This window comes from Oncorhynchus gorbuscha, linkage group LG21 (assembly GCF_021184085.1).
Source record: "Oncorhynchus gorbuscha isolate QuinsamMale2020 ecotype Even-year linkage group LG21, OgorEven_v1.0, whole genome shotgun sequence".
Lineage (NCBI taxonomy): Eukaryota > Metazoa > Chordata > Actinopteri > Salmoniformes > Salmonidae > Oncorhynchus > Oncorhynchus gorbuscha.
The window spans coordinates 14,343,404-14,366,713 of NC_060193.1; the positions used below are offsets into that span (position 1 = coordinate 14,343,404).

The 23,310-nt window shown below is 43.3% G+C and overlaps 1 protein-coding gene across 2 annotated transcripts in view; it reads left to right on the top strand.

Moving 5' to 3' along the window:
- Positions 1-7,624: 7,624 nt before the first annotated feature.
- Positions 7,625-23,310, top strand: part of LOC124007790 (calsequestrin-1-like) — a 34,342-nt gene continuing 18,656 nt past the window's right edge. The window contains exon 1 of one of the 2 annotated variants that reach the window (XM_046318552.1): positions 7,625-8,219. In XM_046318552.1, coding sequence (XP_046174508.1) covers positions 7,983-8,219 — 237 coding nt within the window. In that variant the 5' untranslated portion in view covers positions 7,625-7,982. The remainder of the gene's footprint in view (positions 8,220-23,310) is intronic. The other variant, XM_046318553.1, reaches the window with a different exon arrangement.

The following is a 23,310-nucleotide window of genomic DNA, read 5'->3' on the forward strand; positions in this document are numbered from 1 at the left end:
TATCTCTCTCTCTCTCTCTCTCTCTCTCTCTCTCTCTCTCTCTCTCTCTCTCTCTCTCTCTCTCTCTCTCTCTCTCTCTCTCTCTCTCTCTCTCTCTCTCTCTCTCTCTCTCTCTCTCTCTCTCTCTCTCTCTCTCTCTCTCTCTCTCTCCTCTCTCTCTCCGCCAATAAAACAGATGTTCCGCCAACCTTGCTATAGTTACCTGCCCCATACCTACAGTACCATCTTCCTGCACCCTCTTGGCCTGGGATCTAAATAGGCCTAAACTACAGGAGAGTGCAGGAGAGGTCAGGAGAGGTCAGGTTACACCATTATTAATAACTCTCCTCTCCTGTTTCACTTTGTAAACTAATATCTGACAAGCTCTCCCTCTTTAGCTCTCCTTCTTTCTCAAATTTCCGCTTTATCATCCCAGCTCTAGTGTAAATACCCCCCTCTCTCTCTGGCTCTCCAAGCACCCTAAATATATATACACTCACTAATAGAGTGTTGCATGCAGACACACACGGAAAACTAGCCAACATATGTCACAGTCAGCCAAAGCTAAAAAAAAATGGAAACGTTAGGCTTTCTCTCTCTGTATACTAATATCTGACCTGCTCCCCTTTTTCTCACTGTCTCTTGTTCTGGCATTAGCTCTCTCTCTCAATTCAATTCAAATCAAGTGGCTTTATTGACATGGGAAACATATGTTAACATTGCCAAAGCAAGTGAAGTAGATAATAGACAAAAGTGAAATAAACAATAAAAATGAACAGTCAACATTACAGTCACAGAAGTTCCATGACAAATGTCATTATGTATATTTACAGTGTCGTAACGATGTGCAAATGGTTAAAGTGCAAAAGGGAAAATAAATAAACATACATTTGGGCTGTACTTACAATGGTGTTTGTTCTTCACTGGTTGCCCTTTTCTTGTGGCAACAGGGCACAAATCTTGCTGCTGTGATGGCACACTGTGGTATTTCACCCAGTAGATATGGGAGTTTATCAAAATCGGGTTTGTTTTTTAATTCTTTGTCGATCTGTGTAATCTGAGGGAAATATGTGTCTCTAATATGGTCATACATTTGGCAGGAGGTTAGGAAGTGCAGCTCAGTTTCCACCTCATTTTGTGTGCAGTGTGCACATAGTCTGTCTTCTCTTGAGAGCCAGGTATGCCTACAGCGGCCTTTCTCAATAGCAAGGCTATGCTCAGTGAGTCTGTACATAGTCAAAGCTTTCCTTAAGTTTGGGTCAGTCACAGTGGTCAGGTATTCTGCCACTGTGTACTCTCTGTTTAGGGCCAAATAGCATTCCTTTTTGCTCAGTTTTTTTTGTTAATTCTTTCCAAATGTGTCAAGTAATTATCTTCTTGTTTTCTCATGATTTGGTTGGCTCTAATTGTGTTGCTGTCCTGGGGCTCTGTGGGGTTAGTTTGTGTTTGTGAACAGAGCCCCATGACCAGCTTGCTTAGGGGACTCTTCTCTAGGTTCATCTCTCTGTAGGCGATGGCTTTGTTATGGAAAGTTTGGGAATCACTTCCATTTATGTGGTTGTGGAATTTAACGGTTCTTTTCTGGATTTTGATCTCTCTCTCTCTCTCTCTCTCTCTCTCTCTCTCTCTCTCTCTCTCTCTCTCTCTCTCTCTCTCTCTCTCTCTCTCTCTCTCTCTCTCTCTCTCTCTCTCTCTCTCTCTCTCTCTCTCTCGCTCTCTCTCTTTTAGTACCTTTATTCACTGACAGGTTTGCCAGGTTTGAGCAAATATAGTAACCACAGTCGCAAAATGGCCATTAAAATATTTATCTTGTAGTCCATCAAGGGATATTGGGTTATTGATATTCTTAAAATTGTTCATAGGGGATATCACCATAACTACAAATATATGCCCTGTACTCTGTTCCATAGAATCTGTGCCCTGTCTGTCTGTCTGTCTGTCTGTCTGTCTGTCTGTCTGTCTGTCTGTCTGTCTGTCTGTCTGTCTGTCTGTCTGTCTGTCTGTCTGTCTGTCTGTCTGTCTGTCTGTCTGTCTGTCTGTCTGTCTGTCTGTCTGTCTGTCTGTCTGTCTTCCAGCCAGCCAGCCAGCCAGCCAGCCAGCCAGCCAGCCAGCCAAGGACTGCACTGGCAGAACACAGTATTCAGGCAACAGTATGTAGGCAACAATAGGCATGCAACAGTATCTATTTCAACAGGTTCTATGGCACAGAGTATTAGTTTCAGGATATTATTTTTATTTATTTATTTCACCTTTTTTAACCAGGTAGGCAAGTTGAGAACAAGTTCTCATTTACAAGTGCGACCTGGCCAAGATAAAGCAAAGCAGTTCGACAGATACAACGACATAGAGTTACACATGGAGTAAAACAAACATACAGTCAATAATACAGTATAAACAAGTCTATATACAATGTGAGCAAATGAGGTGAGAATGGAGGTAAAGGCAAAAAAGGCCATGGTGGCAAAGTAAATACAATATAGCAAGTAAAACACTGGAATGGTAGATTTGCAATGGAAGAATGTGCAAAGTAGAAATAAAAATAATGGGGTGCAAAGGAGCAAAATAAATAAATAAATTAAATACAGTTGGGAAAGAGGTAGTTGTTTGGGCTAAATTATAGGTGGGCTTATGTACAGGTGCAGTAATCTGTAAGATGCTCTGACAGTTGGCGCTTAAAGCTAGTGAGGGAGATAAGTGTTTCCAGTTTCAGAGATTTTTGTAGTTCGTTCCAGTCATTGGCAGCAGAGAACTGGAAGGAGAGGCGGCCAAAGAAAGAATTGGTTTTGGGGGTGACTAGAGAGATATACCTGTTGGAGCGTGTGCTACAGGTGGGGGATGCTATGGTGACCAGCGAGCTGAGATAAGGGGGGACTTTACCTAGCAGGGTCTTGTAGATGACATGGAGCCAGTGGGTTTGGCGACGAGTATGAAGCGAGGGCCAGCCAACGAGAGCGTACAGGTCGCAATGGTGGGTAGTATATGGGGCTTTGGTGACAAAATGGATTGCACTGTGATAGACTGCCTCCAATTTGTTGAGTAGGGTATTGGAGGCTATTTTGTAAATGACATCGCCAAAGTCGAGGATTGGTAGGATGGTCAGTTTTACAAGGGTTTGGCAGCATGAGTGAAGGATGCTTTGTTGCGAAATAGGAAGGCAATTCTAGATTTAACTTTGGATTGGAGATGTTTGATATGGGTCTGGAAGGAGAGTTTACAGTCTAACCAGACACCTAAGTATTTGTAGTTGTCCACGTATTCTAAGTCAGAGGCGTCCAGAGTAGTGATGTTGGACAGGCGGGTAGGTGCAGGTAGCGATCGGTTGAAGAGCATGCATTTAGTTTTACTTGTATTTAAGAGCAATTGGAGGCCACGGAAGGAGAGTTGTATGGCATTGAAGCTTGCCTGGAGGGTTGTTAACACAGTGTCCAAAGTTTGGCCAGAAGTATACAGAATGGTGTCGTCTGCGTAGAGGTGGATCAGAGACTCACCAGCAGCAAGAGCGACCTCATTGATGTATACAGAGAAGAGAGTCGGTCCAAGAATTGAACCCTGTGGCACCCCCATAGAGACTTCAAGAGGTCCGGACAGCAGACCCTCCGATTTGACACACTGAACTCTATCAGAGAAGTAGTTGGTGAACCAGATGAGGCAATCATTTGAGAAACCAAGGCTGTCGAGTCTGCCGATGAGGATGTGGTGATTGACAGAGTCGAAAGCCTTGGCCAGATCAATGAATACGGCTGCACAGTAATGTTTCTTATCGATGGCGGTTAAGATATCGTTTAGGACCTTGAGCGTGGCTTAGGTGCACCCATGACCAGCTCTGAAACCAGATTGCATAGCAGAGAAGGTATGGTGAGATTCGGAATGGTCGGTAATCTGTTTGTTGACTTGGCTTTCGAAGACCTTAGAAAGGCATGGTAGGATAGATATAGGTCTGTAGCAGTTTGGGTCAAGAGTGTCCCCCCCTTTGAAGAGGGGGATGACCGCAGCTGCTTTCCAATCTTTGGGAATCTCAGACGACACGAAAGAGAGGTTGAACAGGCTAGTAATATGGGGTGGCAACAATTTCGGCAGAAATTTTAGAAAGAAAAGGTCCAGATTGTCTAGCCCGGCTGATTTGTAGGGGCCCAGATTTTGCAGCTCTTTCAGAACATCAGCTGAACGGATTTGGGAGAAGGAGAAATGGGGAAGGCTTGGGCGAGTTGCTGTTGGGGGTGCAGTGCTGTTGACCGGGGTAGGAGTAGCCAGGTGGAAAGCATGGCCAGCCGTAGAAAAATGCTTCTTGAAATTCTAAATTATGGTGGATTTATCAGTCATGACAGTGTTTCTTATCTTCAGTGCAGTGGGCAGCTGGGAGGAGGTGTTCTTATTCTCCATGGACTTTACAGTGTCCCAGAACGTTTTTGAGTTAGTGTTGCAGGAAGCAAATTTCTGCTTGAAAAAGCTAGCCTTGGCTTTTCTAACTGCCTGTGTATAATGGTTTCTAGCTTCCCTGAACAGCTGCATATCACGGGGGCTGTTCGATGCTAATGCAGAACGCCATAGGATGTTTTTGTGTTGGTTAAGGGCAGTCAGGTCTGGGGAGAACCAAGGGCTATATCTGTTCCTGGTTCTAAATTTCTTGAATGGGGCATGTTTATTTAAGATGGTTAGGAAGGCATTTAAAAAAAAATATCCAGGCATCCTCTACTGACGGGATGAGATCAATATCCTTCCAGGATACCCCGGCCAGGTCGATTAGAAAGGCCTGCTCGCTGAAGTGTTTCAGGGAGCGTTTTACAGTGATGAGTGGAGGTCGTTTGACCGCTGACCCATTACGGATGCAGGCAATGAGGCAGTGATCGCTGAGATCTTGGTTGAAGACAGCAGAGGTATATTGAGAGGGGAAGTTGGTTACGATGATATCTATGAGGGTGCCCGTGTTTAAGGCTTTGGGGAGGTACCTGGTAGGTTCATTGATGATTTGTGTGAGATTGAGGACATCAAGTTTAGATTGTAGGATGGCTGGGGTGTTAAGCATGTTCCAGTTTAGGTTGCCTAGCAGCACGAGCTCTGAAGATAGATGGGGGGGCAATCAGTTCACATATGGTGTCCAGAGCACAGCTGGGGGCAGACGGTGGTCTATAGCAGGCGGCAACGGTGAGAGACTTGTTTTTAGAGAGGTGGATTTTTAAAAGTAGAAGTTCAAATTGTTTGGGTACAGACCTGGATAGTAGGACAGAACTCTGCAGGCTATCTTTGCAGTAGATTGCAACACCGCCCCCTTTGGCAGTTCTATCTTGTCTGAAAATGTTGTAGTTTGGAATTAACATTTCAGAATTTTTGGTGGTCTTCCTAAGCAAGGATTCAGACACAGCTAGAACATCCGGGTTGGCAGAGTGTGCTAAAGCAGTGAATAGAACAAACTTAGGGAGGAGGCTTCTAATGTTAACATGCATGAAACCAAGGCTATTACGGTTACAGAAGTCGTCAAAAGAGAGCGCCTGGGGAATAGGAGTGGAGCTAGGCACTGCAGGGCCTGGATTCACCTCTATATCGCCAGAGGAACATAGGAATAGCAGAATAAGGGTGCGGCTAAAAGCAATAAGAATTGGTCGTCTAGAACGTCTGGAACAGAGAGTAAAAGGAGGTTTCTGGGGGCGATAAAATAGCATCAAGGTATAATGTACAGACAAAGGTATGGTAGGATGTGAATACAGTGGAGGTAAACCTTGGTATTGAGTGATGAAGAGAGAGATATTGTCTCTAGAAACATCATTGAAACCAGGAGATGTCATTGCATGTGTGGGTGGTGGAACTAATAGGTTGGATAAGGTATAGTGAGCAGGACTAGAGGCTCTACAGTGAAGTAAGCCAATAAACACTAACCAGAACAGCAATGGACAAGACATATTGACATTAAGGAGAGGCATGCTTAGTCGAGTGATCAAAAGGGTCCAGTGAGTGGAGAGGTTGGTTGGGAGTCACGGCGATTTAGACAGCTAGCCAGGCCATCGGTAGCAAGCTAGCATAGGATGGAGGTCTGTTATTAGCCACCTCTTACGTTCCGTCAGTAGATTAGTGGGGTTCCGTGTGGTAGAGGGGATTAATCCAAATCACACAACAACAACAAAAATAAAAACAATATATATAGTTATAGAGGCCCAAGAAGAAAACATAATAATAATAAAAATAAATAAATTGTCCGATTGTCTATTCAGATAGCAGCCGGTAAGACAGCTAATGGTTAGCAGGCCGCAGATGGGCGTTCAGGTAATGTCGCAACAAAGGAGCCAGCCGGATAACTCCTTTGGGTAGATAACGTCGGCAGTCCAGTTGTGAAGGCCCGGTGAGGCTCCGCGTAGGCAGTAAAACGGGTCCGAAGAGTTGACTGCAGCCCAGGAGTGATTGATGGAACTCAGGAGTGATTGACGGAGCTGGCTAGCTCCGGAATAATTGATGTTTGCTCCGGAATCGACAAAAGCCGATAGTCACATGGATAGCAGCTAGCTAGCTGTGAGATCCAGGTATGAATGTCCAGAGAGCAGTTGAAATCCAGGGACATGGAGAGAAAAATTGGTCCGGGATGTTCCGTTCCGAGCCACGCTGCGCTGCGCCGTAAAACTGGCGATAGATTTTCGAGCTAAAGGATAGCTGATGACCACAAACCGTGGTTAGCTGAATACTAACGATTTGCCAGTAAAGTAGCTAACTAGCTTCTGAACTAGCTTCTGATTAGCTTCTGGATTAGCTTCTGGGCTAGCTTCTGGCTAGCTCCTGGCTAGTTTCTGGCTAGCTTCTTGGAGTTTCTGGCTAGCTTCTTGGAGGATTACAGATTTGAGGTAAATAATACTTTTTTATAAATATAAATTGGTGAGGCGGGTTGCAGGAGAGTGTTTTGAAGATGAGTTGATGGAAAATAAAAATAAAATGTATGTGAAAAAAGTTATATAAGTTATGTAAATATATATATATATATATATATATATATATATATATATATATATATATATATATATATATATATATATATATATATATATATACGGGACACGACAAGACGAGGACAAAAGACGTCTGAACTGCTATGCCATCTTGGAAAGCCAAGCCATTATCAGGTGTGGCAGGTAGCCTAGTGTTTATAGCATTGGGCCAGTAACTGAAAGGTTGCTGGATCGAATCCCTTAGCTGACAAGGTAAAAATCTGTCATTCTGCCCCTGCTGTCATTGTAAATAAGAATTTGTTCTTAACTGTCTTGCCTAGTTAAATAAAGGTAAAAATAATAATAATAATGAATGTTGATGATTATATGACGCTCTCAATATGTCTCTACAGTACACCTCCATCAACCCAATCTCATAGCTCATCAACCCTCAGAATTCCATGGTGGCCATCTTGTGAATGCTCACACCTTCGGTGTCAGTATTTTTAGGCATGGTCAGGGACCTCTACAAAACTTAATATGGGAATGGAATCCTCCCTCTCTCTGTCACCCATACCTTCTTCCCTCCCTGACACTAGGTATGTCTCTCTCTCTTCTCGCTCCGTAGCCATGGCATCCAACAGGTGGCCCTAAGATAGCCCCTCTCACGTGTCCACCCATTTGCTATTTTCTAAACCTCCCAAACCCCTCGTCAGTAAGACCCCCCCTTCTACTTTCTCTCCCTACTTTTTCAGCGGTCAACTCTCCCTGGGTCTTCAGCCTGCTTCTCTCTCCCTCCAACTCACTCTCGTTATTGGAACCACTCCCCTCCCTCACCCCCCTGGCCAGTAGCGTCTAAGCCCACGCGCCATTTTTTTAAAAGGGGGATTCAACACTCCGACCTGCTCTTCTCTGGCCGGCGTCGAAACGAAGTGGACCTTGTTCCTAGGTGTAGTGTTTTGTGTATTTTAGGAACAACGTAAAACATATATATATATATATATATATATTTTGTTTTACGAAACATTCAACAATTCATCCATTGACGTCCGAGTCGTGGGAGACTTGAGTGTCGGGAACCAACAATAACCTGGAATCATGAAGTGGGGTTGGGTGTTTCTGGGGGCCCTGCTCTCCTTGGGGTCCCTGTCCTGGGGGGAGAAGGGTCTGGAGATCCCTGAGTATGATGGGAAAGACCGTGTCCATGATCTCAACGCTAAGAATTACAAATCTGTGATGAAGAAGTACGATGTGATGGTGATCTACTACCATGTACATGTGGAGAACAACAAAAACGCCCAGAAAGCTTTTGAGATGGAGGAACTCGCCCTGGAGGTAGGTCCTATAAAGGGAATGAATGGAAAGATGGAGGGTGGGTGGATTGAGAGGATGAGTGAGGTAGTGAGGGAACAGTTAAGAGTCTTTGAGATGGAGTTGGCCCTCAAGGTGTGTCCCAAGGAGCATGAACAATCGGAGGGATGAGGGGAATAAGGGTTGTAGAGGCACAGAGTGGATGGAGGGATGTGAGGATGAGGGAGATGGAGGACATGACCCTGTAGGTAGGTGTTGGGACAGGGTTATGTGGAGGAATGAGGGGAAAAGGGTATTGAGGGATGAAGGGTTGAGGGTGGAGGAATGAGGGAGATGCAGGAGATGGTCCCGCAGGTCGGTCCTAGAGAGGTGCAGAGAAGAAGTTGAAGGGTGGGAGAGTGGATGTAAGGAAGCCGAGGAATGAGAGAATGGAAGGAGGGGCAACAATGAGGGAGAGACACACAGCATCAGTGGAGCTGTAGGTACATCCCAGGAAGCCAGCATCATCAAGCCAGAAGATATTGAGGAAAGAGAGGAGGAGAGAGGGGAGACAAGATGGCAGGGGAGAAGACTAAATGCTGAGAGATGCTGAAAAAAACACCTTAATAGCTGCGTCGATCAGTCTTTACCAAGTCTATTGTCTATCCCAAGTCAGTCTTACCTGGTTAGACTTAGCCAGGATAGGGAGTGCTCCAAATTAGTGGACCTCGGTCACGTCATGTTATTGGTTGTTGTTAACAGAGTTGAAGCTGGTATGGTTTGCATTGCTGAGTCCTAAATACCTAGGTTTTTGCTTTGGGGTTCTCTAGGTTATTTGGTCCTGGTTGATGGTGTCCAATCAGCTTCTATGTGTATGCAAGAATAGTATGTGGCTACATTTACATTTACATTTAAGTCATTTAGCAAACGCTCTTATCCAGAGCGACTTACAAATTGGCTACAGTGGACGAACGGCCAAACTGATGAATCGGTAATGGGTCGGAAATAGACTATGACATCATAACAACAACCGATATGTTCTTCTTCACACTGCCCTCCCTGCAAGTGCACAGCCAACCAGGCTAAACCTGGGGCTGTATGCATCAGTCGTCTCAGAGTTGGAGTGCTGATCTAGGGTCAGTTTTCTAGATCTTAATCAATTACATGGACACAAGGGACCTGGAACTGTATGTATCAATCGTCAGAGTAGGATTGCTGATCTAGGTTCAGGAACCCCCCCCCCCCCATCCATTTAATCTTATTCATTGTAATGAAAATGAAAACACTGATCCTAGATCTGCACTCATATTCTGAGACTGACAGTGTCTTCTTCCAGGTCTAGAGTAGGGCTATCTGTAAACCACGACTCTAAATTGCTCTGGACAGGGGTGACGTGGTTAGGAAGAAGGCCTCTGGTGAGAGAGAGAGCATATCTCATAGCTCTAACTGTAAGGTGGCAGGTAGCCTAGTGGTTAGAGTGTTGGGCCAGTAACTGAAAGGTTGGTGGCTCAAATCCCCAAGCTGTTAAGGTAAAAAGTGCTTGTTCTGTCCCTGAACAAGGCAGTTAACCTACTGTTCCTAGGCTGTCATTGTAAACAAGAAATTGTTCTTAACTGACTTGCCTGGTTTAAAACATTAACTGCTCTATATGTGCCATAACACACAATGCTTGGTCTCAGGTTAGTGTCTTAAATCATTGTTTTTGTACCTATCACGCTTTGGATGTGATCAGTGGACTGGGTGAATGTGCCTGAGTTGAGCAGGTTTGCGAGTGTGAGGAGTTGTTGAGTAGCTAGACCCCTAGTTTAGTTTAGTTTATTTTATTTTTACAGGGACAGTGCACATTAATCAACGTTTCAGTAAAAGTGCTGGTTTTAGCCAGCCGGCTAATTTTCAACCGCAGTCCCTGGGCAGGTTATTAAAAACAATTACAATATAGACAATAGCACCATAGAACAAGCAAGACATAGCATACAGACAGAGCAACATAGAACAAAAAGCAGCAAAACAAAATTCATAAAAGCAACAAAGTGTTTCCACACCTCACAAGCTACAGACAACAGACAACATGGAAAGCGGCAACACACAGCTAGGGACCATGTTCACAAATCTGATTGACCTTTAGCCAGGTCTTCAAGCATTTTGTGAAAGTGTGATATGTGGTGCAGTTATGTGTGTCTGATGGCAGTGTATTCCAGACATGGGAAGCTCTCACAGAGAATGCAGATTTACTAAAGGTGCTTTTCCTTAGGGGAACTATACAGTCACCTCTCACGGCAGACCTTGTGGATCTGCTGCCATATGTCTGGGTTTTCTGTTTAAAAATATTGAGTGGAGGGGGAGCCAGGCCATTTAGGATCTTGAATACAAGACATGTGTCGGTGTATTGCACAAGATTTTCCCAACTCAAGAGCTCATGCTTTCTAAGGATGTGACAATGATGATGGCTATTGGGCTTCCTATCAAGCACTTTGAGAGCCTGTTTGTAGACAGACTGAATAGGTTTTAATGTTGTACAGCAAGCTTGGGCCCAACTAGTCAAGCAGTATGTTAAGTGGGGGAGTATCATAGATTTGAAGTACAGTTTTGCTACCTCTGTAGTCAAACAATTTCGTATAAATTGGAAATTAGCTAGATTGAATTTAGTTATTTGAATTACCTTTTTCACATGCTTTTTAAAAGAGAGGCTGGAATCAAGTATGATGCCAAGGTACTTAAAATCGGATACCACCTGGAGCTTCTCCCCTGACACATAGACATCTGGCTCAGTAGCATCTGTTGCCCTCTTTGTGAAGAACATGCAAACAGTTTTTTTCACATTGAGATGCAAACACGAGTCACTGAGCCACTTTGTAACCTGGACCATTACAGTAGTGAGTTCTTGTGCAGCTTGTTGTTTGCTCTTTGCATGCACATATATCACTGTATCATCTGCATAAATTTGAACTTCAGACCCAGTACAGACAGAAGGCAGATCATTAATGTACAGGCTGAACAGGAGGGGCCCCAGTATTGACCCTTGGGGCATGCCCACATCATAGCTACGAGTGGGCGACAGCTCATTGCTCACTCTGACACACTGAGTTCTGCCTTCAAGGTATGATTTCATCCATCTCAAGGCATCAGGGGAAAAGTTGAACTTGGACAATTTTGTGATGAGAATCTCATGGTTAACAGTATCAAAAGCCTTCCTTAGGTCCAGAAACACAGCCCCAACAGCACCCCCTTTGTCCATCTTGGACTTCACATTTTCCAGAAGAAAGCAGTTGGCCGTTTCTGTGGAGTGTTTCGCTCTGAAGCCAAACTGCATGGAGTGTAATGTGAAGGGGCTGTTGTTGAGGTGGGCAATCAGTTGTTCTGCTACACACTTTTCAACAACCTTTGACACCACAGGTAGTATACTAATGGGCCTGTAGTTACTCACGTCAGCAGGGTCGCCTGATTTAAAGATGGCCGTTATTATGGCCGACTTCCATACCCTTGGAAACACACCGAGACCAATAGATATGTTGGTGACCTTAGTAATGGGGCCAATGAGTGACTCTTTGTAGTTTTTAAGAAAGGTAGAGTCCATCCCAAACACATCTTTGGCTTTAGAGTTCTTTAGTGAGCTAATCACCTTGTTCACCTTTGACTCAGAAACCTCCCTTATGATGAAGACAGGTTGAGTGTCATTCACTAACACTGAGCCCAAGAAATCTGTCATGCTCTAATTTAGATTTTAGGGCTATTTTTAGAGCATAATCTCGTTCTTTCATCAATTTCCAGATTTCTCCATTTAGCCAAGGAAGAGTGCTCTTTTGGCCAGGTTTGGATTTGATTTTCTTTAGGAAGCCATTTATTGTAGTCTGGATTGTGGATAGAAAAACCTGACTATCAGCTTCCACGTCTGTATAGGACAAGAGATCATTCCAGTTTATTCCCTTAATTGCTTTTTCAAAATAGTTTAATTCACTCTTAGGTATTCTGAGTTGATCCGGCTTTCTAACAGTAGAGAGGTTAAACCTGCTCTTAGACAGCTTTCTGGCTATAAGTGTCAGATTATGATCAGACAGCCCAGTAACCATATTGAATGATTTAGTCACTCTCTCTGGTTTATTACTGAACACCAAATCAATCTGTGTTTTAGAGCAACAAGTCACCCTGGTTGGCCCTTTAACTAGCTGTGTAAGGTCAAAGGTATTAGTGATCCGTTTGAGCGTTTTCCTACAACACTTGTCTTCATAATTAATGTTAAAATCTCCCATTAAGATGACCTCTTTCCCAAAATCACATTCCCTAAGCATGGTATTAAACTGATAAAAATTGGCCTATACATTCCAATGAGGGTAAAAGACATTTGGGGAGACAGTGTAACGTTCAGGCCGATACATTCTAGTTCATTATCACATGACCACTCAATTTGTTTACATCGGATATGTTCTTTAATGTAAATCATCACACCCCCTCCTCTTCCTTCAATCCTGTCTCTCCTGAAAACATTGTAGCCAGGCACAATCACAGCAGCATATGGAGAGTGTTTATGGAGCCATGTCTCTGAGAGGCAGAGAAAGTCAAGGTTGGAGTCTGGGAGTAGATGTTGAATTTGATCACTTTTTGGAATGACACTACGAATGTTCAAGTGCCCCCCTAGTAGTCCCTTGGGCTTAGCCCTATTTTCATACTGCTGACTCCTAGCCAATCGGTAACTAGCTCTCAGGGGTCTAAAATACGTACTGAAAATAGCAGGTCATTACTACCAAATGATATTCATTCATTATTGAATGATGGACCCAATAGAAAAATATGTTATTGGTTTTATTGCAGTGAAGACCCTACAATCTCATGGTTTAGCATGGTGGTTTAGGTTGTGTGACATGCTCTGACACATTTCACAGCTGGGAACATTTCATATGTTTTCTCTTCGTCTGTGTGATGTCTTGTAATGCCATTGGACAGATGAGTAGCATAAGATGTGTAATCTAATGTTCTCTATCAAGCTCTAACTGTGTTGATCAGACTTCTGAAACTGCTGTCTCCTCGTGGATATCCCAAAACCATAAAGAGGCTCAGCGTGGATACGATTGATTTAACCATTAGATACAAATTACAGCAGTCTAGCCACATGACATCATTTTTGTTGAGGCTTGTTTCTCTCTTTAGATTGAGTGTTGTTGTTGAGGTTGTGACAGTGTCTGGATTCAAAAGCAGTGTTTATGTGAAAAGCTTATTGAATTGGTAGTCTAGAGGTTAACTGTTAAGACTGCTGAGTGAGAGATAAAGAGAGAGTGAACGCAGACACACCAGAAACACTGACAGTTAAGACAGGTAGTGTGACTCTCCATGTGTACGAGATCGCAAATATGTCCTCTTGTGTCCATAGCAAATAGGACCCCTGGTTTTACTGCCGCCCGAGACTGAACCATCCTCGTCTAAGTGTGGCTGTCGCGGACGACACCTTCAGCATCTTCTTCTCAGAGAGATCAAAGGTCAAAATGCTAGCCAGAGTCATCCTGGTCTGTCACCCCTCTAACCCTGCTGGAGTCAGGTTATAGTGTATCTCTCTGGGTTGAAAAACAAGACCACTGAGAGGAAGATGCTATATCTATATGTGGTTGGGCGTATCGGTTTTGGGGTTTATGTGATGTTGAGGAGTATATGATGTTGCTTGAGGATGATTTGGGTGTGGGAGAGTATCAGTGCTCATATCTGTGCAGTTTGTGTTCATGGGGTGTGATTATAACAATCCTGATTGAGAAATGCTGATAGTGAGAGGGAGCGAGAGAGAAGAATAGAGAGAGTTCTTTGTTTTCAATGAAAGTACCAAACCTACTATAAATGGGTCCAGATTGCAGCTGTTTAGTCACTATGTAGATGTGTCTTAACTTGAGTCAGTCAGTGACTGCTGCAGTAGGCCTAACAACATTAACTCATGCTAGCTATAATTGCTGTACTGTAATAGGCTCAAACGCCAATGACTCATGCTAACAAAAGCTAGCATTTCTGCTCGAGGCATAACGACAGTGACTCATGCTAGCTAACATCGCTGCACCAGGCCTAACAACATCGACTCATGCTAGCTAACAATCACTCATGCTAGGAAAAGCAAGCATTGCTGTACTAGGCCTAACAACAGTGACTCATGCTAGCTAGCATTGCTGTACTTTACTAGGCTTGAACAACAATGACTAATGTAAGCTAAGCTAGCATTACTACCTTAAGTCATAGTGAACTGGTTGGCTCCATGGTGGATTCTATTGAGAATGTGTAGCATTGCTGAACTATGTGTAGTACTGGTGAGCTAGCATTTCTACACTACATTATGCCTAGGGAAGTGGTAGATATGTGGTATTCTATAGAGAATATATTTGTCAGTGACTCATGACAGCTTAGCACACTATGGTGGATTCTGTGTAGTTGGGTAAAGATAAGACGAAATGCCACGTTGAGTCAACGTCGTCACATTGATTTATTTGGTTGAAATGACGTGGGAAACAACGTTGATTCAACCAGTTTTTACCCAGTGGTTAGGTTAGGGGTAGCTGTACTTGGATTTGTAACATTCTACCCTGAAAGTATCTATGTCTGCCTGTCAGGGTATTTTAACGGTGCAATATGTCTACTGGGTATACACATCCAAATCTCACAGGATTGCATCCAAAATTAAAGACTTAATATGCTGAGTTCTCGCTAAGGCACCTAAGCATAGTAAATTACCTAAGTAGCCTACAACATGGTTTTGCACTGTACTTTCAGTTTCACTATGGGACTCTAAAGCCGTTATGTTGACCAGACCTCAGGGTTATACCCAAGAAGAAGAACATGAAGAATGTTGGTATACCAGACATCAGATAACTCTGCAACAAACTTTACAGTGACTTTTCAGTCGTTGTCTGACTAACGCTCCTTGGACCTACATAGCCAATATTGGGCACCATTGCTCTACCACTGTTTGCAGGGTAGGGACTGTGAGCTAGGTCTATACCATGTATCTTAGGTAGGGAGAGAGAGAGTGGTCGAGGTCTGGTCAGTAAAGGAATACTGTAACCCAAAGCCTGAGGAGTGCCTTGATTTATGCATCTAGGAATGTACTCTAAGCAGAAAGGTCAAGGGTCAACCTCATAGGCTGAATGGGATACTGGCTAAAGGGGGCAGCAGGACATCTGGTTCTTCATGTCATAGAAGGGGGACAGTGGGCAGTTAGGCTTTTATGGCTCAATGGCTTTGAAAAGAGGGGAATAGAGTGAACAAGAGATGCATCCACTGTAGTAAGGTCCACATGATACTGAAGTGTCATGTTGTAGTTTTATCTCTTCTATGGGACAGGACTGACCTGGCCTAACATGAAGTGGGACACTAAGGGACAGCGGGCAGCTATAGGTTTTATGGGTCTATGTCTTTGAAAAGATAAATGTACTTTATAGTTTGTATGAAAAGTAAATGGTACATGAATTCACACGTGATACTGTATTTAACTTTGTCTCTGGTTTCAAACTGCAGTGTAGTTTTAACCCTCCTTTGGGACATGGATTGAGATATGGACTGAGATAGCCTGCAAACAGTGGGCTTACTGTCCCTACCCTATAAACAGTGAGCTCGCAGTCCCTACCCTATAAACAGTGAGCTCGCAGTCCCTACCCTGTAAACAGTGAGCTCACAGTCCCTACCCTGTAAACAGTGAGCTCCCAGTCCCTACCCTGTAAACAGTGAACTTACAGTCCCTACCCTGTAAACAGTGAGCTCACAGTCCCTACCCTGTAAACAGTGAACTTACAGTCCCTACCCTGTAAACAGTGAGCTCACAGTCCCTACCCTGTAAACAGTGAACTTACAGTCCCTACCCTGTAAACAGTGAGCTCACAGTCCCTACCCTATAAACAGTGAGCGCGCAGTCCCTACCCTGTAAACAGTGAGCTCACAGTCCCTACCCTGTAAACAGTGAGCTCACAGTCCCTACCCTATAAACAGTGAGCTCACAGTCCCTACCCTATAAACAGTGAGCTCACAGTCCCTACCCTGTAAACAGTGAGCTCACAGTCCCTACCCTGTAAACAGTGAGCTCACAGTCCCTACCCTGTAAACAGTGAGCTCACAGTCCCTACCCTATAAATAGTGAGCTCGCAGTCCCTACCCTGTAAACAGTGAGCTCGCAGTCCCTACCCTGTAAACAGTGAGCTCACAGTCCCTACCCTGTAAACAGTGAACTTACAGTCCCTACCCTGTAAACAGTGAGCTCCCAGTCCCTACCCTATAAACAGTGAGCTCACAGTCCTACCCTGTAAACAGTGAACTTACAGTCCCTACCCTGTAAACAGTGAAATCACAGCGCCTACCCTATAAGCAGTGAACTCACAGTACCTACCCCGCAAACAGTAATCACACAGCACCTACCCTGCAAACAGTGAGTTCACAGTCGCTACCCTGTAAACAGTGAGCTCACAGTCCCTACCCTGCAAACAGTGAGCTCACAGTCCCTACCCTATAAATAGTGAGCTCGCAGTCCCTACCCTGTAAACAGTGAGCTCGCAGTCCCTACCCTGTAAACAGTGAGCTCACAGCACCTACCCTGCAAACAGTGAGTTCACAGTCGCTACCCTGCAAACAGTGAGCTCACCGACCCTACCTGTAAACAGTGAGCTCATAGTCCCTACTCTGCAAACATTAGTAGAGTATTGCGGCATCAACAGGCTGCAGTGAGTGCAGGCTTTTGCTCCAGCACAGCGCAAACATATTTAGTTCAACTAATTATTGTCTAGATCAGTTGCACTAGTTGCACACACAGTGGACATCCATAGCCCCTATCGGCCACCCTTGGACAATACCACATTACCTTGTTCGTCTACACATCTTCCCTGCATGACTAGCCACATCTTCTACAGTACCTTGTGGAGTAGACCATCTCTGTAGTATTGAGTTGAAAGGTCAGACTGCCATCATGGCAACCGTGTCACTCTTCATGGGGGGCCATGCCGTTTATGCAAAATAACATAATCACTGCTTGTTCATTAGGCAGCAGCGGGAACAACAAGACGCTTCACACTTTGATTACTGCAAGTTCTCACGAGAGTAACGATGTTATGAAAGCCTTACTGCTAGTAACTAAGAAATGTAAAAACGTTTTAGAGCTGAGTAGAACATTTGGGGATGATTAAAATGCTACAAAGGATGAAGCAGCCTATGGTTAAGTTGTGCAGTGTTCTTGTGTGTCATAGTTTGCATTTTCTATACTCTGTTCCTTGTTCTGAAATGTGATAATCAAACTATTCTTTCAGTCCTGCTCTCTATTTCCTGACTGTTACAGTCCATACATACCTTTCCTCTGATGACACTTTGGAATTAACAGATCAACAGCACAACGTGGACCAGGTCCAGATCATAAGCTTAGTTAATGAGTGAATGAATTAGGAGCTCGTTGAAAGGATTTTCCAAAGCCTGGCGACTCTGTGCCAGTCAGCCAGACTGGAGACCACAGCCAGCCAGCCAGCTAGAAAACCATAGCCTCTTTAACTCTGACCCTGACTGCAACAGAACCACTGGGCAAAAATTGGCTGAATCAATGTTGTTTCCATGTCATTTCAACAACAAAAAATCGATTTGATGACATTGAATCAACATGGAAAATTGATTTGGATTTGCAAAAAGTCATCAATATAAGGGAATTTCATTTTTTTTTACCCAACAAAAAAAAGACAAATTGTTGTTGATTTCACTTTGAATTCACATTAGTTGACAACTCATTCAAATGTAAATCAAAACTAGACGTTGAAATGACGTCTGTGCCCAGTGGGCAGTGTCATCAGGCATGAGGGAAACGCTAGGCTATATCCTGTAGAGTTTATTCTGGTTATGACAAACTCCTGATTCTAAAGATGGTCTTCGAGGAAAGGGCGCGAGGAAAGGAAGCTATTTAAGTTATTGAGACACATCCAAGTTAGGAGGACACATTCCGTCATCATCTCACAGCTCCAATGGTTGGGGTATGATGTCACGGGGATTGAGGAATACACTCACACAGAGATTTCTTTCTTTTTCTCAGTGTGTGTGTGTGTGTGTGTGTGTGTGTGTGTGTGTGTGTGTGTGTGTGTGTGTGTGTGTGTGTGTGTGTGTGTGTGTGTGTGTGTGTGTGTGTGTGTGTGTGTGTGTGTGTGTGTGTGTGTGTGTGTGTGTGTGTGTGTGTGAGAGTGTGTTTGATTCACCCCCATGTGACAACATGTGACAGGAGGAAAACAACTTTATGCATATCCTGTTATTTAGAATAAGCACAATCTAGAACTTCAACAACTACAGTTTCTCCTTGTGTGTGTGTTGTGTGTGTGTGTGTGTGTGTGTGTGTGTGTGTGTGTGTGTGTGTGTGTGTGTGTGTGTGTGTGTGTGTGTGTGTGTGTGTGTGTGTGTGTGTGTGTGTGTGTGTGTGTGTGTGTGTGTGTGAGACATCTCTTACCCAATGTTGATTCTACTGCGTTTTCACACCTTTCTAGGATATTAATAATTTCCAGACCTGAGTTCAAATACTATTCAAAATCAAAAACATTGAGCGTTTGGTGGGACTATTCTATTGTTTCCTCTGCGACAGGCAAGCTCAATGTGCAGCTAAAGTAGTTGAAAAGATTTCAAATAGTATTTGAACCCAGGTCTAGAAATGTGCAATATACAGGAGAGGTATGGCAAAACATATGGACAAATATCCTACCTTTGATGCTGTTACTGTACACCTTTCTGAGCAAGATGGACTCTGTACTAGAGAGATTTATTGCACATCAATCATTCGGATGACTATGCATTTGCGTGGGTATATGTAATGTATACAGCATATGATGTCAAGAGACATTTAATGTGATATGAATATACTTTTGCATGAGAGTCAGGTTGTGTCCAAAATATCTAGGATTAAGTAGGTACTGATCATGGCATAGGTTACTACGCCTGCGTTCTGATATTATTTCTACCAATTGGTATCAGATCGTTTTACATCAGATCTTTTTTCAGAGCTGATCTGATTGGTCAAAAGACCAATTGATGAAAAATTAACATCATAATTGGGCGTCCTGTGTAAACGCAGCCTATGAGTCATAAAAATATATGTGTGTATACTCTAACTCTGAACACGGCCCTAACAGTAGATATGCAGTTTGTCAGTTTGTTGATGGTATGAACGTCTGTAGATCATCTATGGGGGACTATCTAAATAAGTGTGACCTAAATAGGTTACATGGTATAGGAGGTTACTGTCAGTCATAGAACGATGTGTTTACTGTGCATTCAGAAAGTATTCAGACCCCTTCACTTTTTCCACATTTTGTTACGTTACAGACTTATTCTAAAATGGATTAAATTGTTTTTTTTTCAATCTACACATACTACCCCATAGTGACAAAGTGAAAACAGGTTTCTAGACAACTTATAAAAAAATAAAAAAAATGAAATATCACATTTTATCACACAATATCACACTTTACTCAGTACTTTATTGAATGACCTTTGGCAGTGATTACAACCTCGAGACTTCTTGGGTATGACGCTACAAGCTTGGCACACCTGTATTTGGGGAGTTTCTTCCATTCTTCTCTACAGATCCTCTTAGAAAAAAAGGCTCTAAAAGGGTTATTCGGCTGTCCCAACAGGATAACCCTTTTTGGTTCTAGGTAGATCCCTTTTTGGTTCCAGATAGAACCCTCTAGGCTACACCGCAGTCCTAGCGATTTATTTGGTCATTGCTACAAAAAACAACAGGATATTGGTGTTAGGCCCTTACGCAGTCTCCATCTTCTTCCATCCCAGCAACAGTCTGTTTTCCCCCTACACTACAGCACACAGCAGTTTTCTAACCTATCATATAATCAGACTCCTATCCCCAGATTCTGGCAAAAGCACACACACACACACGCGCGCACACACACACACACACACACACACACACACACACACACACACACACACACACACACACACACACACACACACACACACACACACACACACACACACACACACACACACACACACACACACACACACACACACACACACACACACACACACACACACACACACACACACGGATTCTGCAGCGTTGGCTAGCTGCAGCCTGTAGCAGACAGCTATGCGGGTTTGATACTGTACTTGTCAGCAAGTCCCCAAAGCCTTGCCAAAATAGTGCCTGTTGAAGCGGCCGGCCGGCTGCTTTCTCTCTGTCTATGTCGGGCTAAATTTATCCAATGACACTGACATTTCACCCTTTAACGCTTCCCTCAGTCTAGCCTATCTAGTCTGTTTAGGCCCACGTATTTAAACTAGGAAGTTCTTCTGAGTGGTCATGTATCAGAGATGATTTGGGTGCTTTTAGTTCTATTACATCCCCTTCTTGTTTCTCACTATTTCCTGTGTGGGTTTGCACTGAATCTGCCCCCTTCTGGAGATTATAGTATGGTACAGTTGATAGTTGTGACTACTAGGTTGCTGAGCTCTATAATTAACTTATGCTGTGTGCACTGGAATAGCGTTTCATTCTAGAATCATTCAGGAAATTTTTGGGCCTCATCATTGCTGTCTGAACATCATATGTAGAATCGGAGGTAGAATTCAGAAGAATGTGGGACATCAAATCCTTGGAATCTCTTTAATGTCTCAAAGAGAATACATTCCTGTTATTGTGCTTCTATGCGGGTCTGTTTATTGTGCTTCTATGAGGTGGATGATCACTGTTGAGTTCCTTTGAGGTGGATTTGACCTCGTTGAGGTTGTCGTTCCCAGATTTAGTCACAAGCGACAGGCAACGTGACACACTGTTGTTCCATTGTGTTTCTACTGGGAGGCTTAGAGAAGAGGCATACACACGTTGCTGTTGTGTTATAATAGTCTGTACTTCGTGTTTTGCCTAATGATTAATGAATGACCCTTCTCCCTCTCTGTAGGCGTACTGAATGTATTTGGAATGTATTTTTATATCTTATTCATAGGAGAGGTAATGTTAGGGCCGGGAAAGCGCACACACACACACACACACACACACACACACACACACACACACACACACACACACACACACACACACACACACACACACACACACACACACACACACACACACACACACACACACACACACACACACACACACACACACACACACACACACACACACACACTGAAAGACAGGGGAGTAAAAAGCCTGGTTAAAGTTTAAAGTTATATTATTTCTTGCTTTATAGATCGGAACTAGACGGAGAGGCAAAAGTGGGGAAGTGTACGTTGTCATGGTTTTCACTTGCTGTTGTCATTGTTACTCTGAAGTATAAACATATATAAACTCCTGTTTATTGGAGTATCATGTTGTAACATCTTGGGCCTAATATGTACACAGGATTGAGCACATTTTTAGAGATATACAGTATACTACTGTACCATGGCTACCAATAGGAGCTGTAGTTACACAGTTAGTAGTATTGTATTGTCGGTTAAGGTCATGTGGTCAGGAAAAAACACCTAGTATTGTAGTATGGTTTACTGTGTGTTATTGTGCATCTTAGGCCTGTGTTCTGCCTCTTAAATACAGGCAGAATAGCCAGAATGAGGTACTCCAGGAGAATAGACTGTGTTTGATAAAGCTGTGCCACAAGGCCTCTCTTTGATAGATCTATACTGCTTGTCTAACCAACACCTGACCACTGCAGGGTGATGTGTGATGCGAGGAGGGTATTGGCTGGTTGGCTGGTTTGGTGTGTGACAAAGCAGCGATGGACTTCATGTAGTGAGCATGAGTCACTCAACAATGGTGACAAACAGAGCTCCTTAACACTCCTCCAGAAGCTGATCTTGGGTCAGTTTAGCATTTCCCCCTCTAATGGTTCATCGTAGGATTGAGGGAGGGGAAGCTGACCTTAGATCTGTACCTAGAGGAACCTTAACCCCGGAGCCCTCCAGCAGATACTGTAGTTGTGTTGGTGTTAAGTCTGATATGATTTAGAATGGATATCCAATGGCATGCAAAGCTAGGCTATTAAATGTGCATTCTGTAACTTTCAATTCATTTGATTCCCCCAGTGGAATTAAACTTAAACTGTGACTTAAAACTGACTTAAACTCTAATTCAAACTGTGACTTAAAACGGACTTAATCTCTGACTTAAACTCTGATTCAAACTGTTACTTAAAACTGACTTAAACTTTTATTAAAATTGTGACAAAACTGCCACTCAAACTCTGACTTAATAAGTCACACCCACGTGTTGCCTTTAAACAAAGCTCTGCTGGCTCCTTTTGCTCAGCACGTTTAAATCTGTCGTTTGAATCTTTAATGCCCACCCAGTTATGTAACACATCGCTGTAGGCTGTAGGGATGTGTTCAGCATTAAACATACATACTGTACACACACACACACACACACACACACACACACACACACACACACACACACACACACACACACACACACACACACACACACACACACACACACACACACACACACACACACACACACACACACACACACACACACACACACACACACACACACACACACACACACACACACACACACTCAGACATACACTGGTATTTTACAGCAACATCCATGACTTATTTACACTATAGCTGGGAGTCGATGGGATAGAATTGGAAGGCCTTGTTATTCTGCATCCCTGGGCTCTTAGGGATGTCCTGGTGTGTCCAGCACAGTGTTAATTTTGTCAACAAAAATTGCCACTAAAATATTTGTCCAATCACCTATTTTTCAGTGGCGAGACGACAACTGACTAAATAGACCCAGGAAAAACTATAACTAAAGATTTTTTATTTCACTTGACTTAAACGAGACCAAACTAAATTATCTCTGTGACTAAAATTAGACTCCGGCTCCACCTTCGATATATATACACATCGCCCAGGCGACTTTCTTGTTTCAACTTGGCTAAGCAGTCACCACCAGCCTTCTAGTTAGCTAACTTTTTCCTGGTTTAGAAACATAAGCTGCTTTACAAAATTAAAAACAATAGCAGCATTAAGTTTAATAGTAAAACAACAATCTACTTTACCAATACTTTGTGACACCATCTGGGGATTCTCTCTCTCTCTCACTCATTCTCTCTCTCACTCATTCTCTCTCTCACTCTGCTTGTGTGTGTCTGTTTGTTTTCTATGTAATGTGTAATATCTATTT